This window comes from Centruroides vittatus, unplaced genomic scaffold (assembly GCF_030686945.1).
Source record: "Centruroides vittatus isolate TY-2023 unplaced genomic scaffold, ASM3068694v2 contig_417, whole genome shotgun sequence".
Lineage (NCBI taxonomy): Eukaryota > Metazoa > Arthropoda > Arachnida > Scorpiones > Buthidae > Centruroides > Centruroides vittatus.
Window position 1 is genome coordinate 2,651,489 of NW_027122227.1, and position 25,461 is coordinate 2,676,949.

A 25,461-nucleotide genomic window follows, 5' to 3' on the forward strand; every position below is an offset into this window, starting at 1 on the left:
GTAATCATGAGCAAACATTTGTGAACAATTTTTATTCTCTTGTTTTATAAGCTTTAAAATGTGAGGAATACTAATAGTAATAATAATGCAAATGATATAATAAAATAATTATGTTACACATGAAAAAAACAAACAAAAAAACAACTAAACTCAAATTCTGAATGTTCAAACCTATATTGTCTAGCTTTAGTGCCTAGTGTCTTATCCATTCAGCTATTGCACTTAGAAATGTGAAACTTCAAAAGACTTATAAACTAAACATTCAATTTTCAGAGGCCTTTATTTTTGAAAATGCTTGAGAAGTGAGTCCTATTATTTGGACAAGGAGTTGTTTGTGTGTTTAAGGCTAAGTGCTCACCAAGTTTCATTTGAATTGGAGACCCAAATGTCCAGCCCTCTCCTTGTTTCAACAGGAATCATTTTTGAATAATTTTTTAATAAATAATTCCAAATAAAACATTTAATCACAATGCTTAAACAGTATTTGGCATGTTCTGTCATGTAAAATTTTTGTTTTACTCTAATGAAAAAAGATCAAAGTGAGAAGTCACCCCAAAAAATTCCCTAAAATTTCTGTCAATCAATAAAAAATCCCCAATCTGGAAACACTGGGTGGCATGGCACAAAAACTGCCTTCAGTTCTCAACGTCAGTTCCTACTTTTCCACCCAAACTTGCTGTGTAACATCATGACATTGCTAGGTGTATGGTGCTTGGAACTCCTATTGTTCAATAGCTAGACATTCTGCTACTTTTCCTGAAGTGTGCTTTGTGATCAATTTCATGCTGAATGTAGCAGACTAGGGTTTTTATTGCCACTTGCTATTGCCATTATTATATTTTCATCACCACTTTAATAAAAATATTGCCAAGTGGTGATTTTGGCACCATGTATCAAGACCCCTAATTACAGACTGAAATTTTTTTTTCACTGAACAATAGTAAATGATGCTGTTTGTGTAAAAACAAAAACTTCTGTGCATTCTACTTTACATAAAAATTTACTTGGATGTGGCTAATTTTTTGGTCATATCTAAGATTGTGAAAATTAAACTTTCTTGTTGAAATAAATAATAATTATGAAAAAAAAATTGTTTCAATAAAGCATTGCTTTTACAAAATATTTATCAGATTTTATGACATTAAAAAACTAAATAAACTAGTTTATAAATATCATTAGTCATACTTATTTAAATAAATAAAACTAATATTGTTAATAAAATCTACTGTATAAAATATTACTAGCAATGCATTGTTATTAATATCTTATAAATTTTATTAACAGTGTATATAATTTACGTGAAAAGTCTGTATGATTTATAATAATTTAATTGAATTTATTTATATAAATTTGAAAACAAAAAGAAAACAACAGTCAGAACAATATAAAAATATTTCTAAAAAAGTACATTTATAATTCTGATAAAAATGTCTATGATCAAATCAATTCAAAAATTGTTATAGTACTATGTTATACTTGAAGAACTATTATAATAATACTGCATTTTCAGGGAATGACCAGCATGCTGCATATAAATGAGGAGAACCAGCAGAGAACCAGCATGCCAGAAACCCTGGAGTTACTGGCATACAGGTTAAAGTGTGATTAAAATATAAAATTAATCAGATCTAACAAAACTTGTTGTTAATTAAACATTAACAAAAACATTCTTCCCAGTACAATAAAATAATAACACTGTAATTTGACTGACTTAAATCAGGAAGAGAGTTTTCATTTACAAGACAATAAAACAATTAAGGACTTACTGGTGGTGGTGGTTAGTGTGGGCTACACTGACCATCTACCCTCAACCTTAAAAATAACACCTTCCTCTCAAATTTCACACAATGTGGATGTTAGTCTGTGTAAGCTGAGATAATTTACAGCAAGTTTCTTAAATTTAATATGTTTATTTTTGCATTATTGAATCAAATAACAATAAAATACACACAAAAAATGCACTTTTGGAATTCCAAGAGTATTTTATGCGGTTAAAAAGAAGACAAAATGAAGAAATTAAAATTTAATCATAGTTTTTGATGTAATGCTGATAGTTTCCTATTTTTAGAATAAAAACTTGTTCATTTTTTTTCATGCACCTTCTGCAGAGGGATGTATAACCTCACTTAAACCAGCATGCCAATTTTACCATACAGAAATATCTCTGTGGTCTCTCTTGCATAGACCAGCACGCCAGTTATTCCATGAAAATACAGTATCAATTTTAACAAATTAAATGTAAGCTTCTACAACTAAAATATTTTCTACAATGTTTGATAATGATTAAAACAATTATAACATTTGATGGCAATCAAATGTTATAATTGTTTACTTTGTATAATTGTAATACTTTATACAAAGATTTAGCAGTCTTATAAAGCATTGTATTTTCATGTTTTTGAAACAAACATGACCAAAAATAAAAACAAATACTAATTTTTATGCAGATTTAATTTTCTGTAAGTATAGAATCATATTTCAACAAACAGTATAAAATCTAAATTACAGTATAAAATCTAAATTTTACTAGAAAGAATGATATTTAAGAGTAATGAAGATTTTCTTCTTTTTAACATTATAATATTCAGAAAAATTATAATTATAAATCTAAATAAGTGTATTTTGTTTATTGAAAAATGTATTAATTACCAGCTTCTTCAACTGTATATAATTCTCTCCAATAAGCTCTATGTTTGAAATCATCTTTAGGAGCATACATATATGTATTCAAACCAAGTTTCTTCATCCTAGAATATCAAAATAACTTAAAATAAGCAAACTCTTGTAATTAAAAAATAATACTCAAATTTTCATTAAAATAATTTGAATTTTTTACAGACTAAATTTTTAGACAAACATTTTTTGATTTCATAGACATAAATTTTTTTTTATAAACTTTTTAATTTTATAACAGAGTATAATTCTTTTAATATCTTATCAAATGCATCTACAATTCACAGGTATACAGTTAAAAGAAATTTTTAGTCATTTCACATAACTCTACTTCTTACTATTTTAAACATTTATTTATATTTTAGAGCAGTCATTACATTCAAGAAAAATTAATTAAACATAGTTTTAAATAAATGTATAAAAGCTTGATTTTTATTTTGTACATAATTCTTTACTCAAAATACAGTCAAACATGAAATAAATGACATTCTTTCATAGGCTCACTTTCAACAAAGAAAGAAGTGAATAAACTGGCAAGAGCTTGTTCATCTTTCTCAGCACTCAAACAGAAGTTTAATGGGACCAGGAAGGAAGTCTGATAACTTTCAATTATACTATGATATAAAATTTAAATAACAATAAATGCTTAAAAGGAGTAATTCTGTTAAATTATGATAAATTTCTCTATAAAAAAATATTTAAATTTAAAAAAACACCAAGACCAGTTTCACACCGTCCAGTAGCTGGTCTTTTGGAGTTTATCGGTACAAGAGCCATACAGGCCATGTAACATGGTATAGTTTGTACATGAAATAAACAAATGAATAAATAAATGTAAGTCAAATTGTTACATTTCGTACAATCAGAACAACAGTGACAAAATATTTGTTGTAATATAGTTTCCAGAATAAATAAATGAATGAGTAATCAAATCTCTTTGTAAAAATTAATGACTTACAGAAAGTTCAGTAGCTTGTCAAGATTTGGCCTGTGTCCCAAAATTCTGGACAAGCTTCCATTTCCAAAATGACTTGTGCGAGCACCCTCAAATTCAAGGCATTCGCACAATGTGTGTTTAACACTTATAGTACAGTTGCAATAGTGGCATACTGGCTGGTCATCACCCTTCAAAAGGTACTGACCAGTCAGCCAAGTATGTCCAATCCTCTGGTGGGTAATGATTACTTCAGTTCTCCTTTCATAAACCTCATTGTGTCCAATTTTCTATCAAAGGTTTGTATCAAAGATCTCATGTAGTTTATTGTGGACTTACGCATTCCACACATTTTGCCATTTATCTACTTCTGTTTTTTAAGGACTAGCTTCAAGTCACTTCCTGGGCACTGAATGCTGTAAATGACTTTGCAGCAGCGAGAGCTTGTTCATTCCCTCTTATACCTACATGGACTGGAACCCAACAAAATTTTAACAAAAAATTACTCACAAAAAGATGACAATTCAATTTATAAATTTTAATCATATAGAGTGAAATGAGATCAAAGCTTGAAGTGCACTAACTTAGTCAGTGTAAATTATGCAGCAATGATGATCTTTTCTACTTATATACTTTAAAGGCTAAGTGGGATTTTAACCCCATTTAGGTGGATTTAAGGATCAAGATGCAAGCCATGCCTTTGGCAAAAGTGGATGCACAAGGACTTCTCCATGCTAAAGGTAAAACCATTGGTCTTGGACTAGTTGTATATGCAATTTAAGGAAGTTTGCAGTTGTCTCTCAATAAAACGTTACTAGACTGACAGATTTGAAAGTCATCCACATACAGTGTGTTTTTCACACTGGAAGAGAGACAGTTAGCTATGCTGTTAATTTTAATTAGAAACAGAGACACACTCAAAACAGAACCTTGAGGAACACCTTCTTGTGTGAAAAGCCTCGATAACACGATGCCCATCCTAACTTGGAATCTGTAGATGTTTTTTATAAAAATTGGCAAATTACCACGCAGTCTAAATTGGTGCAGATCACAGAGTATTCCATAATGCCTGCAAAAATCATAGGTCTTCTCTGTATTAAAGAACACAGACACTAAGTGCTATTGTCGAACAAACAATTCACATATAGATGTTCCAAGGTTTACTAAGTTATCCATGGTATTTCTGTTCCTACAAAATCCACTCTGATGTGGTGAAAAATAATCATTTTGCTCTAAGGCCGCGACTCCACTAGCCGTAAAAGGGCCGTAAAACCCCTCACCGTAAAAGCTTTTAATCACGTGACCATGATATTTTACGCCTGAGCAGGTCGTAAAAGCTTTTACGGTAAGGGGTTTTACGGCCCTTTTACGGCTAGTGGAGTTGCGGCCTAAGAGAAACATCAGACATGTTTACCATTCTCTCAGAGTTTACAGAGACAACTTGTCATAGTGATTGGTCTGTAGTTAGAGGGATTCTTAAAGGTCTTTGTCTGACTTGGGAATGGGAATAATAATCAATAGCTTTCAAGAGTCATGAAAAGCATGCTCTGTCCACATTCTGTTAAACAAATTCAGAAGATTACTAAAAGGATTGTTTGACAGATTTTTAATCATGCTGTAGTGAATTTTATCCAGGCCTACAGCAGTATTCCCCAAGTGACAGCTGTATGTAGTTCTATCCTGGTGAATAGCCCATTATATTCTTCATTAGATGAGGAATGAAAATTTAAACATTGTTTTTCTGTTTAATCTTTATAAGCTTGAAAATTTCTGGAAACATTATATTGTTAGAAGAGGAAAAGGTTTCACCTAACAAATCAGCAATACCTTGTATATCACTGATTATTGTGCCATTATTTTCCAGCGTGGACAAAGACCGAGAGGCATACTTCCCATTAATTTTATAAATTTTATCCCAGACTGCTTTTGAGTTGGTGGAAGATTTTATACTAGATACATACTTCCTCCAAGAATCCCTTTGGTTCCTTATTCTTCTGGCATTGGCCTTCATTTTTGAAATGTAATTAAATTGCTAGCAGTAGGGTATCTTTTGAAAATCCCCCATGCTTTCTTTTGTTGTTTGTATAATGCTTTGCAATTCTGGTTCCACCATGTTTCGGATGTTTTGGATATCTGGATGATGTTTCCCCCATTGTACTGACAGCTACCTGGATAATACTGGAAGTGACAGCTTCAACTGCATCATTGATATAGGAAATGTTAACTAAATCATCTGAGATGTCAGAGAACTCTCTCATAGATTGAGATGATTTTCTTGAAGATTTAGAGAAAGCCACTTTTACCTTTTGTTTGTTAAGTGAGTTCTTATTTGCCTTTTTAGAACCCACATTTTTGGTTATTGCCTATCTTAGATAGAGATGTTTTTGTCCTCGTATTCTCCTTTTCTGCTGTTTGTTTAGATGGAATCAGTAAGCATTTATTTAGCAAGGCAAGTGAGAGATTCACTTGGAAAAACAGAAATATCTGTTTGAACCCATCTTTGTGGATTTCAAAACAGCAGCTAATGTCTTCTGTTTCGTTGGTGCATGAAGTGACCATATGATGAGCCTCTGAGTAAGGTATATTGTTAACAGTTTTCACTCATAGAATTTCTCTTTCTTGTTGCCATGCAGGGCATTTCTGGGAGTAGGCAGGATGCGTGTCTTTGCAATTCACATAGCATAGGGTAGTTGTACACTCAGTACTCTCATGACTTTCGGTTCCACACTGTGTGCAGTTAGTTAGCTGCCATCTTGACAAATGGAGATGCATTGAACAGCAGTGACACCTAGATCTGAAAAGCTGGTCTGAATATCTGATTTGTCTTCAGACATCAGATTGATCACAGATATCACACAACTTGATGAGTTTAAACTTCCATGTGGTGTGACAGTAATTCCCATGTCTCCAGTGTCTTTATTCCCAAAAGCCTTTGCTGATTGTTAAAGGGAGATTGTTTCTATAAGCAGGTTCACTGACCTCAATTTCTGTATTTTTTTTTTTTCAGATGCCCAATGATCAATTTAAATAATTTTTGAGTCAGGAAAGGCAAAGTCTTAGAGATTTTTCTTCAGTTGCATGCACTAATAAGTAGGCTGGCTGACTGGAAATCTTTTCATTTGTTGTTGTTGAAAGGTCCAGACAAGTCAACATGTTTTTTGAATCCATGATTAAGAAATAATTATTCAGCTCCACTCCTAGTGACCCTGCCCACCATGGGGCTCAACAAGGGTATGGTGTTACATGGAGGACTCCCATAGACCATCACACCAGAGTTTCCCAGGAGCTATGCCCTCAAGAAGAGACCATCTTTCTGATGTGACAAAACTGTCAAGCAGGGACAATCTGCATTGATCAGTTAAACCTCCAGGCCAAGGCTAAGAATTACTCAACAACCAGCCAACTGACTAAAATGGGGCCGGATTTGAGCCTCCCATTTATACAAAGTAAGGGCCAAAGCAGTGTGTTGTCCCTCAACTATCAAGATCCCTCTTTCTGTCATACAGGTGACCATGCATGGCAAACACATGGGTGGGCATTCAGATCCCAGAGATGGTATAAGAGAAATACTAAACCATCTCTGGGAGATCCCCCTCACCACAGACAGGAACCCACATCAAGGGCCCATTGGTCTTTTCCTCGCAAACATCTCTGACTAGCAGCTTGTTTAAATATCAAGTTCAATTATGCTTGTTATACCCACTGAAAGATCACAATGAGTTCCATAAACCTTGTCATGTCTTGTGCCAGATATTTGGCTTCCAACACCAGACAATGCTGAGATTTTGCCTGACTATCTTCGGCTGGACATGTCTGGATAACCCATGGATTATCTGTTTCTGAAAGATAACTTAAAAGATGACGCAGGTTATATGCCAATTTTAAATTTGATTTACACTATACAAATGGCTGGTGGCATGCAAGTAGACCAACAATTATCTAATCACACATTTGCAAGAAATGACAACGTGTACAAATCTCCTTCTTGACACCGGAAAATAGTAACAACTACTCTTTTAACCTGTTACTGGTGTGTATTCTTTCTTCACCAAACTCGTAACTCCCAAAAATAGGTCTTTACGAACGTTTTCGAACCCCAAACTTCGGTTCTTCGTCAGATAATATGAATTTCATAGGAATTGTCTTTCGAATCACTTTCAAATTTAAATATTTGTAATTTTAACAAGTAAAATGGCAAAGCCGTATCTGGGACAAGACTATGTCTCCGAGACTCACTGCTAAGTGGGATCACTTTGACACTCACAGTGGGTCTTGTTCTCATTCTCCAATCTTTGGTATCACTGGTTTTGAGCACGATCTTTGAAACTCTGCCGGCATCAGCCATGGCCACAACCACGAGGTTGTCCATGATGCATTTTTGGTGAAATTAACCTATCCAATTTCGAAATTTCTCTTCATTGAATGTCACTCCGGGTTGAATTTTTGCCGATGCCTAATGAAAATTTCCCATTTTTGAAAAAATAATCGCGGCTATCGTATCATCTGAAATTATTTTATTATTTAGCACAAACAATATATATATAATACTGTATATATATATACACACAACACACACAAATGTAAAAAAAAATATAAATAAATTATATTTCGGAAGTTAGTTTTAATATAAAATTATAACGATGCGCCATCTAGTTTCCAAAACATTCTGATGATGAAACAAGATATCTTGGGTCAACCAGTCAAGGTCAGCACGTGGCGACCAGAGATATGTGGGGAATAACATGTGACAGGGTACATGTTATTCCCCATTTACATGTGTAACATGTAAATGGGTTTTTTCAAAGATTCGTTTGTCAAAATTTGATTTCACAATATTCGTATTTCCAACTTTCCAACGAGCAAAGCATGCGCAAATCTCGCACTACTGCCTGTTTGTAGAGTGTCGCCATTTTATATTTTATTTTGACTCTGTTCTCGGTCCCCCGACTACCTACAAGTCTGGTTTTTTTTATGGACACATGATTTGGGCACATAATACTATGTGGTAAATTTCAACTCCTGATATGTCTACGAGTTCTTCATACATCTAAGCTGGTAACACAGCAGGCAGTACGATTTTATAAACAAGACATAGTCTTGTCAAAAATGATGTTAAACAAAATTATAAAGTTGACAAAACTCCTAATAATTTAATATGGATAAAATTTATTTTGGAAATACAGCAGCCTCTCATTATATTGTACTTGTTGGGAAGTAAAGAAAAACTTATATATCTAGCAGCATGATATACAAGGGGCTACTGTATTTTATTTCTTTCCAAACCTCTCACACATCCAGTTTGAGAGCAGGTATTAACTCTTTGCCTCCGAAAGTACCGATCGATCAGTACCCTCCATTGTTAAGCAAAACTTTGAGGGTACCGATTCGTCGTTACTCTGGTAAAAATAGATTTTTGTAAAATTTATCGGCAACAGATGTCAGCACTTGACGGCATCGTCTTGTCTATCATCTGTTTCACATATTTTTGTCCAGGTGGTGTTTTGTTGACTTAAAAAATTTTAATTAATGCTTTTTTTTCTTAATTTATTTTTTCTGGTAATTTTTTATTTCATTTTTAGCATATTCATGCAATAATATTACTATAATAAGTTCATTTATGCTATAATAAGTCAACGTGTTATAAATATTCAAGTTGTGACCTTCAGTTCTGATATTTTATATATATTTTTTATTTTAAATCGAAAATATCAGCAAATGTTACATGTATTGCTACTGGTAATCATATGTTTATTGTAAAAGTATATAATCTCGTTCGATATGAAGTGAATAAAGTATATTAGTTCATTATATTAGTTGATATCTGCTATCAACTGCTATAAAATTTTGATTTCAAGCAAAAGTTTTGATATAATGTGCGATAATTTCACAACAAATAAACTTACATGCATAAGTGTTATATCGAATTGTACAAAAAAATATTCTACATCTTTCTGGCTCAGTGCCAGCAAACAACTAGTTAACTAGACAATGTTAATTTTCACAAAAAGTTACAAATCATCAAGTTTATATTTCTGATGTATATTATTTTTTTTCTTATAAATTTTTCTAATAAAATGTTTTGAAAAATATCGTATTTAAAACTAAAGATATTAATAAATGTATGTGTTTTTTTCATATCGATATAATGCTAATTTGATTTTTGGTGAATTTTTAAAATAATATCGCCTGACTGACCTATATTGCCTTAGAAGGGAAGACAAAATAAACATAAGCAAGATTTCGAGGAAAAAGGGTTAATGAACTAGTCTAAAAATAAAAAAGCAAAGTGGAAAAATTATAAATTATTGTAGTTTAAATAGTACTGTTTATCATTTTGCAATTTTCATTTTTATAATTTTGAATGTGTACTGTAGTTAATTTTTGATTAAATTTTCTTCTATTTTATTAATATAAAATTTGGGAAAATTATTAATATACAAATTCAATAATTTTATATTTTTGTAACAGATTACATGATTTATTAATTAATAATAATTAAAAATAACTGATTTTTCCCCCTCCTTGTGGAAGTCATAGTTTTATGATTGCAGACTAATATCAGGATAAATTATTTTTATGTAATAAAATGTCTTATTTTAAATCTTAATAATTCAGCAATTCTACAATGACTGATCAAAAAAGTATCCAACTTTACTTTTTCTTTGCAATTATTTGTAAGCTGGGAAGAGACTATGTCATCACGTGACCTTGGATCCTGATACATTTGTGTGAATTTTGGCAAACCCATCCAATCCTGCAGTCACTGTCAGGTAGCCATGGTAGTTCTATATATATATACAGTCAAACCTGTTTTTATGCGGGGGATAGGAACCGCATAAAAGAAAATGCATTAAAAAAAATCACGCGAAACTTCACGAGTGGCTATAAAAAATAGTTTTCGCAACACAATTTAAAAAATATTTTTTTTATGCGGTGAATAGGGACCACATAAAAAAAGTCTCACGTAGAAAATAATCCGAAACCGTACAAAATAACTAGGAATTGCTTTTTTAACTCCTTGGACCTTTTTCTGCAACACCTAATGGGGAAAAAAATCCTCTAAGAATTTTAATTTTTATATTAATTAATTATTTCCACTTAAAACGAATCTAACATTAAAAAGTTAAAAATAATCGTTAAATAATGATTTTATTTGAAAAATATAGCTGCAGGAAGTGTTATTTCATTTAACAAGGTGTGAAATTTCACACCTGCAGTCTAAAGCTGGAGGGGAGCTAACTTACTGCATCTGTTCAAATATAACATAATATTTATGGTTTTTATGCTATTAAAATAAGAGGGGACCGAAAAAAAACGTATGAGAAAAAAATTTTACTAAATAAAAAATGAAAAAACCTGCTGATGTCATAGAAAACATCCAATAGAGTTATAAAAAATTTTACAGGAGTCAATTATGTTCCAATTTAATTGAAATTTCCATATACCGCACAAAAAAATCGCACAAATAAAAAAAATCGCACAAAACAAGTCACACAAATAAAAATCGCACATAAAAAGAGATTTGACTGTATATATATATATATATGCTGGTACTGTCATATTAGTGATTTGGCAAAACATGATGGATCATAATTTAATGATACAAGACCTGTACTTAGAGTCATACCTGTACTCAGGTATGACTCCTGAGACAAAGACAGAACCATCTTGATGGAAAATGCCATGGTCTCCATGGAACAAAAATGACACAGCAATCATGCAACAATGTAAGGTCATATGGACTGCTCTTTTGGCCACCAGGAGAGCTTATCAAGAGTATGCCCCTTATGGAAAAACTGTGAAAGGAGTACTACCTACTGCTTTACATCACTTATGAGATTTTCTTACGTGCAAGAGACCATAGCTCTGGTAGTCTGACGTCTGGTTCATTTATCACGACAGGATCCAGGATCCAGCTCTGATCCAGGAATCATGTCTCATCTAGACATTTCTTGCCAAACAGGGTACTGCACAGGTTCAGTAGCCTCTTTACTCCCCAGACAGGCTCTGGCCATCTTTTGGCTCTTTCCCAAACTCAAGATGCCACTCAAAGGAGAGATTTCAGGACATAGAGTCAATTAAGACTAATGCAATGAAGCACCTGATGGAGATCCCAATAAATGATTTTGAAAAATGCTTCCAACAGGGGATGTATTGCTGGGAAAAGTCTGTGAAGTCAGAAGGGACCTATTTTGAAGGGGACTATAGTTTGAACAAAATAGATATGCAGGCATTTTTTTCATGATCTCAGGTTAAATACTTTTTGATCAGACCATGTAAGAAGTTTTTTCCTAATTAACAATTTTATAACTAACTAAAAATTTATCTTCGCAAAATGCATCAAAATTACCACTAATAAATAGCATTTTCTATAAATAAATGTGGTGGAGAAACTTATTACATATTGCTTTTATAACAACATTCACATTAATGTCAAATGATAAAGACGAATTAATAGAATGTTTTTCTTGCAAAAAAAACACGATTCCACTCAAATAGTCCTCTGAATTAATATGATTATTACAGAATATTTGGGGTTGATGATATACAAATTATTTGTTAACAAAAATGAAACAGGAAAAGCAATAATTTAATGCTTGAGACATTAACTTCTAAACTGTATAATGGTAATTATCTTGCTTTCAACAGCCATTCTGAAAATGCAGAGTATACAATAAGGCAGGTTATATGGAGGTTTTATTTTCATTCTTGCAATTTTCTGGAGTGTATATTCCATTATAAGTTATCCACACAAAATTACAGTAAACAAATTCATTGCCCTAATATGTACTGCAATTTTATATAATATTAAACCATAATAAGGCTACCCTTAAACAAGTAAAACTTACTTTCTGAATAAATCTCGTCTTTGTTCTGGTGTCCACGGTCTTCCATAAAATCCTTTATAAAAAAAGGAAACAAACATTGATTTTGTTATATAATAATTTAAATATACAGAATATTATAAAAAATTTGTCTATATTTCATTAGTAACATTTTAAATTATAATTAAATTTGTAATTTTTAATTTATAATTAATTATAATTTGAATAAAATAAATATATGACAGAATGGAAATACATCACATTATTTAAAAGTAGGCTTTATTTTATTCATTATTACATTATCTTTAATTTTTTATTTATTTTCCATTGTATGTTTAAACGTTTAAATAAGTAATTTGAATCTTCCAAATGTTCAAAAGCTTTCTAAAGCCTCTTCAACATCTAGTTCCAAATCTGTAAGATAAAATGAAGTGTTTGGTTCCAAAAATTGTTTAATCCCAAATAAAATTTGGACATCATTTATTTTACTATTGTATTTTTCTTCTTACAAGGTATGGCCTACCTCCTAATTTTTCAAAGTTTGATATATACATACATATATAATAGTACTGTCCTCCCAGTAATTCATGATAAAGTCACTCAAAGCAACTCTCAAGCATTTGCAAGAAAAATTAGTTTAAAGATTTGTGTTCATTATGTAACATGTCATATTAACAGCATGCCAGTAGCAGGTGAGTTGATACTTGACTACTACCTCATATGTTGCAGGTTTAAATCATACTTTTTGGGCTGCAATTTGAAAAAATTGTAGACCTATAAATTCCTAATGTTGTCTACCTGCCTTTCCTTATTCTCAAAAATGGAATTAGATAGATGAAAGCTGAGACCAGATATAAAAAGCTTAAGAACAGGAGGCCCAGATTAACTATATGCAAACTTCTGATGAAAACTGGAAGTCAAGTTATTTCAATTCAAAAATTTCCCCTGAAAGGAGTTAGATAGATGACTGGCATGACTTGATTGCTAAAGAAAAAACATGATGTAAGAGGCAAGACATAACTAATTTGAAGATGGAGAGCATATATTTTAAATTAAATAAATTAAAAAATATGATTAAAAATTGCAGCCTGGTATTGTGATGATATCACAATAAAATAATCGCTAGTTTCAATTTTTTTTTCTAATCTGTACTGAATCAGATTCTTGTGCAACAGTTTTTATTTTTAACAAACAAAAATTAGTATTTTGTTATCATGGTATTTATTAGCTACATAATTGAAAAATTTCAAAGTATTTTTCACCTTTGCCAAGATTTTATTTCTACATGTCGTATTATATCAGCAACAGATGTCAAGTACACAGAAAGTTCCCTTTTGAGAGTGTCATGCGGTACAAACTCATTCAGAAATTAGTACACTTACAACAAGTAAACAAATTCATACCATGTAACTCCTTCACAGTGTTCATCCCATCTGGCTATGCCATCGCTGACATTCAAATACAACACAGTACACAAAGAATACAGAAAAGTTTAAACTAAATGAATATTTGAGAGTTCAAGTGGCTTTACCATGGTTTTTGGGATATTAGAACAATCAAAATTGACCCATCTATGATAGTCCAGTGTTAGTTGAATAATGTTGAACATAATGATTAAGGCCATCCATAAATGATGTCATACTGAAATTTCATGTTTTTAACTTCTATTCCCTTATCAATCACTGTCACCATTATGACAAATCTCCTCTCACAAATGATGTCATATTGGTTGTCACCCCAACAAAGCCTTTGAATTATCACATCATAAATACACTGCATAACTTATGTAAAAGATACAAACAAAATGATTCATTTACACTTTTATTCAAATAAAACACTATACAACAATAGCATTACATTGATCAAAATATAATGCTATTGTTTATATTTGCTATATATTTCTAGCAAGTTATTTCACTCCCATGAATTTGTAAGGTATTCTTTAATTAACACAATGAGAATGCTGGTGACATGTATATTCATGGAAATGCTTTGTCCTATCACATTCCCATTTATGTTACAAACAAATTTAAAAGTTGTTTCCCTCCAGTCCATGCAAGATGTAGTCTATAGATTTAGAAAACATTATTGAATGTTTTTTTTCTTTAGTTATATTCTGAAAATAAACTTTGAATAAACATTTTAAACAAGTCTAACACAATAAATAATTGCTTAACTTGTAAATACAGTAGTGTGCTTGATCTTAGTCCATTGCCCTGATGGATACCAGAATTGCCTTTTTTAACTCAACAGATCTTAGAAACAAAGAGGACTATGACTTCACAAAAACAATTTTATAATATTACTGATCCCACATTTGTTTGACATCTGATATACAAAAACTTGAACTGAAGAATCAAGAATATACTTGGATGCTCGGTTTACATTGGCAAAAGCAAAGATTCATGGTATAGAAGGAACTGGGATGGTAGCCTTTTGCATACATAACTTAATTGCCAGTTGGGTGTTGATAAAACAAAAACAGTTGTATAGAATCTTACCAACATCTAAGGAGTCATTTGTAACACACAAATAGTGAGAATATGATAAAAACTTCACACTATTATAGTAACAGAAATTGCATTGATCAATTTACTGATTAATTGATCAATCAAATCAACTATTGTTGTAATAGATTGTGTGTTATCAGCTATAGTAAACTAACTGTATGATGTGCATTTACTTTTTGCTATCTTTCGATGTTCTTATAAATTTTAAAACAAAAACAAAATTTTTTAAATGTGACACACTGTTAAAAGAACCTGTATAATACTGATTAATGGTAAACCTAAAATGTGACATCACAAGAATCATTCCCCCCCTTTGTCACATTCTATACTATGTCATTCCTATGATGCATGAAATCATTTATCATTTCCATAATGAATTACAGATCTGGAAACTGTATTGGTTTATATTAACTGTTATTAACTTTGTTATTAATATACAGATCGTTTTATAATATGCAGATCGTTTTATAAGAGCTTCTTGGTTTACTTTCCCTACATATTTTTTTCTTTTCTTCATTCATTGGTAATTATATTTACACTGATATTTGAAAATCTGATTAACACAAACAAAAATATTCAGTTATTATAAATGTTTTTTTTTATTCCTAAATTTAAATTTTATCTAGTCAAACTCATTTTTTTTGTTTGTATGAAAATTACTAATTATTGTGATACCAGCAAAACTGTAGTCATTAACTTTTTAATTTTATTTCAGAATAAAACCATCTTCAATTAAAACAGAAAAAAAGTCAATAAAATATTTTAATAAAGTTAAAAACTTTTAAATACACAAAGAACCATTTCAAACACTTTCAAATTCAACAATTCTTCTTCAAGAAGGCTTATGAAAACAAACAATTGCTATAAAAACTGACAACATTCCATAAAGAAATGTGATATAGGCAAAGATATTGCTATAAAGTTGGAAACTGAACAAAATGCTTCTTAAAAACGAAACACTAAAATAACATTTTTTACAATACAGAACAATTAAAAGACTGCTAAAATAAAGAATTTGGAAAATGTGTGCGAATTTAAATTCTTGATTCATGATGCATGCATGAGAGTAGGATGAATTTATAAATTAGAACACAAAAGTTATCTACTTTCAACTGCTAAATAGTTATTTTCTTCAAAATTATTACAAAGATTAGAGATAAAGAAAGACAGCAAAAAGTAGAGATTTTTTGTGAGCTTCATCTAGCATTAAAAAAAAAAAAATCAGACATTGTTAGACATTTTGTGACTTTGGTCTCAAGCAGAAGTGAGTTTACAAGATCCTGGGTAGACTAAAACAGGTTATGACAGAGTAGAAAGCCATATTTGGGTCAACCAAAGGTATAATTAGACATCAAAGATAATTACAGCCTGATGCAAGGCTTCAATACCAAAGCTGGTCTTCTTTTCAATTCACTGATTAAAAGATAGGGGTATAAGACAAAACTGAAAAAAATAATGCTTGATATGGAGTATATAGTGAGAAGACAAAAGTTTGTTCTAGGAACAAACCCAGGTCAAGAACAGAAGCAATAGCAGCAATTGTCCATTCTCTTCAAATGCACCAAAGATGCTTTTCTCATACCTGATGTAATTATGGATGACAAGAGTTACAATCATTTCCTGCTCCTTATTCCACAACTTTTGTAAAAAGGATCAAAATAACCAATGATAAGGAAAGATTGTACCACAGGGAAATATTTGGACAAAAGTTGCTGGCCTGGTTTACAGTAAGACCAAAAAGACTACCAGAGCCATTCTTCAGAGTCAAAAGAAACCATAAATCAAGACACTTATATAACTGAGTGCATTGAAAAGATTGGTCCTTTATATCCAAAAGCACTAACCAAACAACAATGGCCTGATCTGACCAATGTTCACTATGCATTTCAGACTCAAGCAGAGTTGAATGAGGTTCTGGAGTCTGTGCAGATTTCTTCCCACACTTCATAATTGCAGATTTCAGAGTAGTAATGTTTGGATACTGCTTGCTATAAAACTACACTTTTAGAGTCAAGGTGCCCTACAAGTTCTTTTTGAATTAATGTCAGGAAGCAATGCAGGTCAGGAAAATAGCTTTATATTCTTGCTGGTAAAGAAAGCTTGGCTGCTTGAGACATGTGGAAACAAGCAAAGCATTGTTCTGTTGGATCACATCTCTGCTACCAATCCTCTCACCACAAGTATCTAGTTGAGGCCACAAAATTCCCATGTACTTCTGTGTTGTTGGGCTGCAATTTGAAAAAATTGTAGACCTATAAATTCCCACTGTTGTCCATCTCTCTGTCTTTCCTTAATCTCAAGAATGGAGTTAGATAGATGAAAGATGAGACCAAAAATGGAAACCTTAAGGGTAGGATACTCAATTAACTATGGGTCTATGAGTACGTTTGTAAAGTCAAATGAGTTAAACATGTTAGTCAGTGAAAAAATAATAGTCTCGCTCAGTGTGGTAATAAAGTTTCGAACGAAACTCTAACGAAGTTCACAAAGGAAAGAGTTCGTTTACTTCGTTAAGAAAATGGCACATGGCAATACCAATGTTTCTAAATCTACTCAAGTGTTTAAGTTATGGATTAAAACGGTGAAATGATAGAAATAACTGTCCACCCAAAGCAATCTAAGAAGAATATTTTGGAAAAGGCTGCACTATCAACATTCATATCTTCAATTTTAGAAACAGTTATAGTTTTTGACTGTTTTGTTATAAACAAATCAGTCAAAAAGTCTAATGAAATCATTCTCGTTTAACTCTATGAACGTACCCCTATAGACAAACTTCCAATGCAAACTGGAAGTCAAATTATTTCAATTCAAAAATTTTCTCCTGAAAGGTATTAGATGACCAGCATGACTGTTGTTAATGGAAAAATACAATATACAGAGGCAAGCCACTACTAATTTGAGGTGGAGAGCATATATTTTAAGTTAAATACATTAAAAATTGCAGCCTGGCATTGTGATGATGTCACATAAATAATTGCTCGTTTATACCTTAAATTACCACTAAGTCAATGTTATTGTTGTGTCCAAATACTCCCCATACAAAAATTAAACTTCCTGTCAACTTTTGAAAATAAACTCTTATCTCTTTGAAAGTCATACAATAACATTGGTATCCATCTGATCTACTTAAATTAAACTTCTTTTCACCTGAAAAGACAACTCACTTCCATTCATTATCCCAAATTTGGAATTATTTGCACACTTGGCACAGGTTACTTTATAGCACACCTTCAGTTCTGGTCTCCCTTATGCCTGATGTACTTGACATTGTGTGTTTCAGCACACTATGGATGGTAGCATGAGAGATTGCCCCATCAAAAGTAACTAATTTTCCTGACAGATGTTCTCATTGATGGCATGACAACCAAACCAGTGTAGTACACAGCTTCTTTCCTGATTTGGTCTTGGATACCCTGTTAGAACCATGGTTTACATATTTTGAAGTGATCATTTCTCTTTCAATCTTTGCAATTGATATGATAGAAAGTCCACAGTTTAGTCAAAGAAAGAACTGCATTCCCCTGTTTGTACTCCTAATGACTTCCTTTATCCAAAGTCGAAAACACAAAAACATACAATACATCTCGGTCTATTTCACTAAATAATTTATGATGCATAATTTCAATATTCTGATTAATTAATCCAAAGTCATTAATTAATTAATACGAAATGAATTATGGGAAATGCAACAATAAAGGTAATTTTTATTAGCATTGTTAAATATTACAATAGTAATTCTAGATTAAAAACAACATATACAATTCATTAATGATTAAATGTAGTCGTTTACTTATAACTTTACCTTCGACAACTCCGCAAATGAAACTCTGATTAGACTGATCAACGTCACCAGCGCTACTCGACGTTTCTTCCGCCATCTTGATTATATGTAATAAAGACTAGATTTTCGACTCGGTAACGAAAAAAAGGCAGTATTCTGTATAAGAAACGTGTGGAATGATATCAAATGTATCAAATTATAGACACATTTTAGTGACTTCGACAATCCATTTCAATATTGGTCCTAACACGTAACGTCGCATACGCAGCACCAAACGAATGGATAATGATGACGTCAGATTAAATAAAAACTTTTACTGGATAATTTCGAAATTATGTTAAAAAAATCCTGCTCCATATTGACCAATTCGAAATTGTTTAACAATACGTTATATTTTTCTTTGTTCTTTATTGATTTTTAATATTTATTTTAAAAATTATTCCTTTTCTTCTCTATTTAAATAAAATAAATAAATATAATTTTTATTTTAAAAAATTTAATTAATTAACACACGCGTGACGTTTCTATTGTTGTAATATTCATATTGTTAATGCATAGCCAAAATTGTCATTTGAGTAAAAGTTTGTTAAGAATGGATGAATGGAGAAATATTACAAAAGATCTTTTTTTAGAAATCATTAATTATATTGTTATTCCTGAGAGTTGTCGCCAGTGGAATGATGTCGATGAACTGGATATTGATGACTGTGTTTACAGATTATATGGGTTAACTCGTATTCTTTTGAATAAATTAATTGAAGAGAAGTATGTAAATAATGAAGAGACTGGGCTTTTTCGTAAAAAAATAGATTATGAACGACACTTCCAGAAAATGAATGATTATATTGAGATTTTCAGAAATCAGTTTGAAAATCGGGAGGAAATGCTTAGAATATGTTCGGATTCCTTGATAGAGATCGGAAATTCAAATGAGAATTTTCTTGTACAAACAGTAAAGAAATTCGAAAATATGAAAAAGGAAAAAGAAGCAATGGAGTTAAAACTGATTGAAGCCAAAAATTTGTTCCATTCAACTGTATTTCAACTGTGTAATTTAGTTAAGAAAACACAAGACTTGCATAAATATTTAACTAACAAAGATGTTGCTCTCACGTGTATGGATAACAATAATATATTGATATCTAAAGAGTCGAAAATGACATTTTCAGATGATTCGTTAAACACGTGTTTAAAATCCAAAGGAAGTCGTTATGTACAGTACTTCAATAAATATTGACTATAAAAGGCGTATTTGGCATTTAAATCCATAATCAACATAATGTTTGACAAAATTTTATTTATATCATTTTAAATAAAAATAGTTACAAAATTTTATTTGTATTTTATTTTTTAATTACAAATAAAATTATATTCAATAAATATTATTACCCAATCCAACCGGGATAGGCAGAAGCCAGTAGCGTGCCGTCCTTGGAAGCGGTGGAAGCGCCGCTTCTCTCGTATTTTCTAAAATATAAATACATATTGTGCGATTATTTTCATATTTTAACGTAATGTTAATTAATTAAAATTAATATTTTATTATAACCGCATTATGTATGTTATTACAAATTTCTATACTACATATGAAAAAAACGATAAGTTCGCTATTGTATATTCGAATATCAGTGGCGGAATGGAAGCGCTGTATTGTCGAAAACGGGACAGCTTCCACGGAGAAAATATTACTAATTACATATTACGGCTAATTACAGAACGATTCCGTAGCCGTAGTTCTGTTTTTTACCACGAGATGTCACTACTTCGTGACGTCAAGAAGCCCGACAATATGAATCACGTGACGGACGCAATCCGTGTAAATGGCCCACCAGTGGCCGAGTGGTCTCCGTTGCCGCTTATAGCGGTGGTGACCGGATCCTAAACACTGGGAAGTTCGGTCGTGGGTTAGCGCCGCGACTCGGACAGGCTAGCAGCTAGGAGTTTTCCGGGTTTTCTCCTAGCCAATAACGACTGAATAGGAGGCCAGTTCCCCATAAGTCCTCCCGGAAGGCACGGTTTCCCGCGCGTACGTTTAGACCATGAGATAAACGGCTGGCTCTTCGGTCGCGAAGCGATCAATAACTGCTTTTCGGAGGAAAGGCGTATTAAGGCTATAACCTCCATATGAACCTGAGAGGAGAAGAATGAGAATAATAAGGGAACAATCCGTGTAAATACACCACAGTCAGAATTAATTTATTACAAACAAAATTTGCTACTGTTCGTTTCTTGAACGGCAAATTTGTCTTTTGTCTAATCTTCAATGTTTATATTGTAGGATAAAATTAAAAATCGTGTGATCGAGTATAAAAGTACTAATAATATATAGAGTTGTATCCACTGACGAGGCTAGCAGGCGAAATGCATTTGGAAAATATAGTAAAAAATAAATATTGAATTTTGATTGTGATCCATCTCTGTGTTAAATTTCTCGAAATCGGATAGAAGAGAGTAATTTTTAACTCGTTTATTTCTGAAAATATAATTTTTAGAATTATTAATTTAATTTATATTGTAGCTTTAAAAGATGACTATTGTTCATTATTTTTATCAAAATATTTAAAATTATACAGTATATTATAAAAGTTATTCTACAGAATATGTAAACTTTCCTACTTAAATTCTTTTAATCTCAAGATTTTCCCGCTGAATTTTCAATCTCGTACTCGAAATTTTTGTTTTCTTTTTGTATTATTTAATAAAATTATTCATTGCTTTTTAGAAATAATTTAAACGTTTTTTATTAGAAAATTTGCAATATTTTATTTTACAATTAACGTTTATCTTTGAAATGTTCCACAAAACCAAACTCAATTTTCTCCGTAGGCATCCTTATTTGGTTTTCACGAGATTTTTAAAAAAACCAAACCCTGGCGAATACCAAGAGTTAAGTGTATCTTGTGTAATTTGAGTAAAGTCTTTTGAATTGGTTGTTTAAATCCATCAACAAATTATTATCGTCAGTAAAATAGTGAACTTTTTGTGGCCTCATTTAACAGATCTCAATGATTTATTTGAATGTTAGCTAAGAAAAAAAAAAGCTATTTATAAGATGCTTTTTTTTATGAAAAAGATTTATTGAAAATTATACCTGTAACATTTTCTTATACGCAATCTGTTATTGAATGTTTCCTTTTGTAGGTACATTTCTGAATTGGGTGTAGTCACGATCCCACGTGCCAGAGCCGCACGAGTAGAATTTATAAATTCCATGATTTTTTAGACAGTACGACACACTTAACTTTAGTTGGTTCTCAACTCCTCTGTGGCTTTCCATTCGTAGAAATCTGTCAAATACAGTACATAATATTTTTATTTACTACTGAATGACCTGTTAATATTCATGAAAACAATTACCCCATAACGATTTCTTAGCAAACATAGCAGGAATACTTCAAAACCAATTACTGATGATAAAGTATGGTTTTAAAGCTAAAATATCGAGAAAAAATTCCAAGCACACCTTACATTACGAGGTATGCGCTATCTGAACGTCACGACACTGGCGGTATCTCGTGGTAAAAAGCAGACTACGGCTACGGAATCGTTATGTAATTAACCGCCAATAAAATATAAAGCAGCCATATTATAGGCATTTGCGCATGCGCTTTACAGAACACCTACCTCATGCGGTTTAGGTATGAAATTCATACAACCGGTTTAGCCACTTCCTGTCAGATTCCGGATATACGTCATCCTTAGTCGAGCCATCGCTTCACCTAGGGCCTTGTCGCTTCACAGCAGTTAGCGAGGGAAGAAAGTTTCGGAATTTGACTATTTTTGTTACTTTCTTGAGCGTTTTGAGACTCAATCTTCTAAGGTAAATATATCTATCGTTATTACTATTATTAAACATAATTACGTCGATAAAAATTGTACGGAAGTAACAAAAGTGTTCCTAGAACGTTTGATATTTGTTAGAGTCTTTACACTTCGTTCTGTAATAATTACAGAATCTGATTACGGATAAAATATATTTATTACCAAAATACTTTAAAATATTAAGAATAGTTTTCTACGTGTATTAAAATAGTATCTGCACGATGAAATGACCACAAATACAGTAATAAGCTGGCCCCTTAACAGGATGGTAACACTTTTAAGATAACCCGAGATGTAAAAAAAAATATTGATTATTATTAATATAACTTTTTAAAAATATGCATAGAAATGCAAAATATAAAAATGTTTTATATATAGTATAAATTAATTCAGGTGTTATTTATTTGTATAATAATTTTTATGTAAGAAATATTAATACTACTTTTTTTCCACTTCAGAATATTCTATCTTAATTAGATTTATTTTGGAAAATAATAATAATAAAATTTAGGTATTTTTTATAATTATTTTTAGATGCCAGGAGCAACATGTGCTGTTGCAACTTGTAATAACAGCCATTGTAAAACAAAGTTATTAAACAGGACAGTTAGTTATTTTAGATTTCCTAAAGATCCAATAATAAGAAAAAAATGGATCCATAATTGCAAAAGAAAAGACAAATTCAATCCTGATTCTTGTCATGTTTGCTCTGATCATTTCACAGAAAATGATTTTGAGAGAAATTTAAAAGCTGAATTATTAGGTGTATTGGCAAGACCTAAACTAAAGAAAACTTCAATACCAACAATAAATTTAGGAAATACAGAAAATGAAAATATTAAGCAGTCAAATTTAGAAAGAAAGAATCGTTTATTGAAAAGAAATAGAAAAAACCTGGTAGAAAAACTTTTAGATGTAAATAAACAGGATAAACCAGAAGAATCTCTTAACAAATGTAACAATTGTAAAACTTTGGAAGATCTTAATTTTAAATTAAAACATGAAAATTCTATTTTAAAAATGAAGATTAACCATACTGAAATAAGAATGCAAGCAATCCAAAGAAATCTGAAATTTTGGAAAAGTAAAGCTGTCATCATCCAAAAAGAACATGAAAAATTGAAAAAAATGAATGAAAAAAATAAAAAAGATTTTGTTATATCAATATTGAAAAGTACCAGAAACACAAATATATAATCTGCTGGAGAGAAAAGAAAATTAAATGGAAGAAAGAAGATATGAATTTTGCATTTACTTTGAGATATTTAAACATAAGAAATCAAATGAATAAATATGATCTTAAGTATATCTCGTTTTCTTCAGTTTCGACACTTTGACGATGGGCTTCAAAACTAAATCTTTGTCAAGGCATATTAAATGATGTTATAAACATCATGAAAATTAAAGGCTTTGAACTTTCAGAAGAGGAAAAACTTAGTTTTTCAGTTTGAGTGAGGAAGGTAAATACCATATATACTGTACTCGTATTGATAAAACCACATAAAACAATTCAATAATTATTTTAATTTTCTAACATTTTACTGATATTTCAGGTAAAGCATATATATGAATATGATAAAGTGAGGGATAAAGTTATTGGACCCAATAATCAAGTTTTAATAATGATGGACTATTTGCATCATGGAAACATCAAAATCCAACCAGTTTGCATGGATTTTGATGTTAAAATGAAAAAGAAAACTTTTGAAATAACAGTAAATAAAAGTTTTTGATGCAGGATATACTGTTGCTGTTGTTAGTGACTGTGGTAGACAAAATATAGGATTATGGAAGGAATTAGGAATAAATATATTGAATACTAAATTTATACATCCATCTAATGGACATAATATATACTATTTTCCAGATGCACCTCATTTGTTAAAACTCATTAGAAATTGGTTTTTAGATACAGGTTTTCTAACTTCAGATCATACATTAATAAACAAGGACTATTTGAAGTTACTTCAAATAGATTCTAATGAAATAAAAGTTTGTCATAAATTAAAAGAAGAGCATATTACGTGTCAAAAATTTCAATGACAAAATGTTAGATTAGCTTGTGAATTATTTTCTAATTCTACAGCTATTGCTATTAAAAGATATATTAAAACTGAAAATGCCTTAGTAGCTTCTGAATTTATATCATCAATTAATGCATGGTTTGATGTTATGAATAGTTCAACACCCAATTTCCATTACAAAATTGATTATCCCTCCAAATGTGCTTATGGCATTAACATAACTGAACAAAATAATATACTTGATAATACTTACAGAATAATTGAAAGTATGAGTTGTGTATCTAAACAATCACTTCAAACATTTCAAAAAGGAATGCTTATAGCTATTAAATGTATTAAAGATTTACTTTTTCAACCTTAGTTCAAAATTTCCTAAATACCATTATATCTTAACATGTAAATTAAATCAGGATTCTTTAGAAAATCTGTTTTCTCATATTTGAACTAGAGATGGTTTATATGATCATCCTAGTCCACCTGAAGTAATATATAGAGTAAGAATGATAATTTTAGGTAAATCACCTGGAATATTACAAAATAAATTAAACACTGATCAGGTAGCTGAAAATTATTTAATAAATTAAATGTTTGAAGAGGCAGATTTACTGCAAGAAGTTTCAGATAAGTCTAGTTCTAAAGAACAAGGAATATCTGAAAATTCATGCAATGTAAATGATGATGATTTATGTGAGATATCTTAGGAAAATGTAGAATTAAAAAAATGATGGATTATAATATTTAGCAGAATGAATTGTGAGAAAATACAAAAAAAAAAAATATCCAAATTTAGGAAGTGTCAGTCACCAAAATAAAAATGAACATAAATCCTGAACAAGGGACATTATTGTATATTTATCTTTTGGTGGACTATCACAACCATCAGAAGATT

The 25,461-nt window shown here is 31.0% G+C and overlaps 2 protein-coding genes across 3 annotated transcripts in view; one reads left to right on the forward strand and one right to left on the reverse strand.

Moving 5' to 3' along the window:
* Oga (O-GlcNAcase) overlaps nt 1-19,032 on the reverse strand; it is a 53,995-nt gene extending 34,963 nt beyond the window's left edge. For both annotated transcript variants that reach the window (XM_067272028.1, XM_067272027.1), the window contains exons 1-3: nt 18,748-19,032; nt 12,457-12,508; nt 2,650-2,747 (exon numbers count right to left, since the gene is read on the reverse strand). In XM_067272028.1, coding sequence (XP_067128129.1) covers nt 2,650-2,747; nt 12,457-12,508; nt 18,748-18,823 — 226 coding nt within the window. In that variant the 5' untranslated portion in view covers nt 18,824-19,032. The remainder of the gene's footprint in view (nt 1-2,649; nt 2,748-12,456; nt 12,509-18,747) is intronic.
* Nucleotides 19,033-19,318: 286 nt separating this feature from the next.
* Nucleotides 19,319-24,933, forward strand: LOC136976710 (uncharacterized). The gene is made up of 4 exons (XM_067272075.1): nt 19,319-19,939; nt 23,083-23,703; nt 24,102-24,273; nt 24,635-24,933. The coding sequence occupies exons 1-4, from the start codon at nt 19,319-19,321 to the stop codon at nt 24,931-24,933; spliced, it is 1,713 nt and encodes a 570-aa protein (XP_067128176.1).
* The last annotated feature ends 528 nt before the right edge of the window (nt 24,934-25,461 follow it).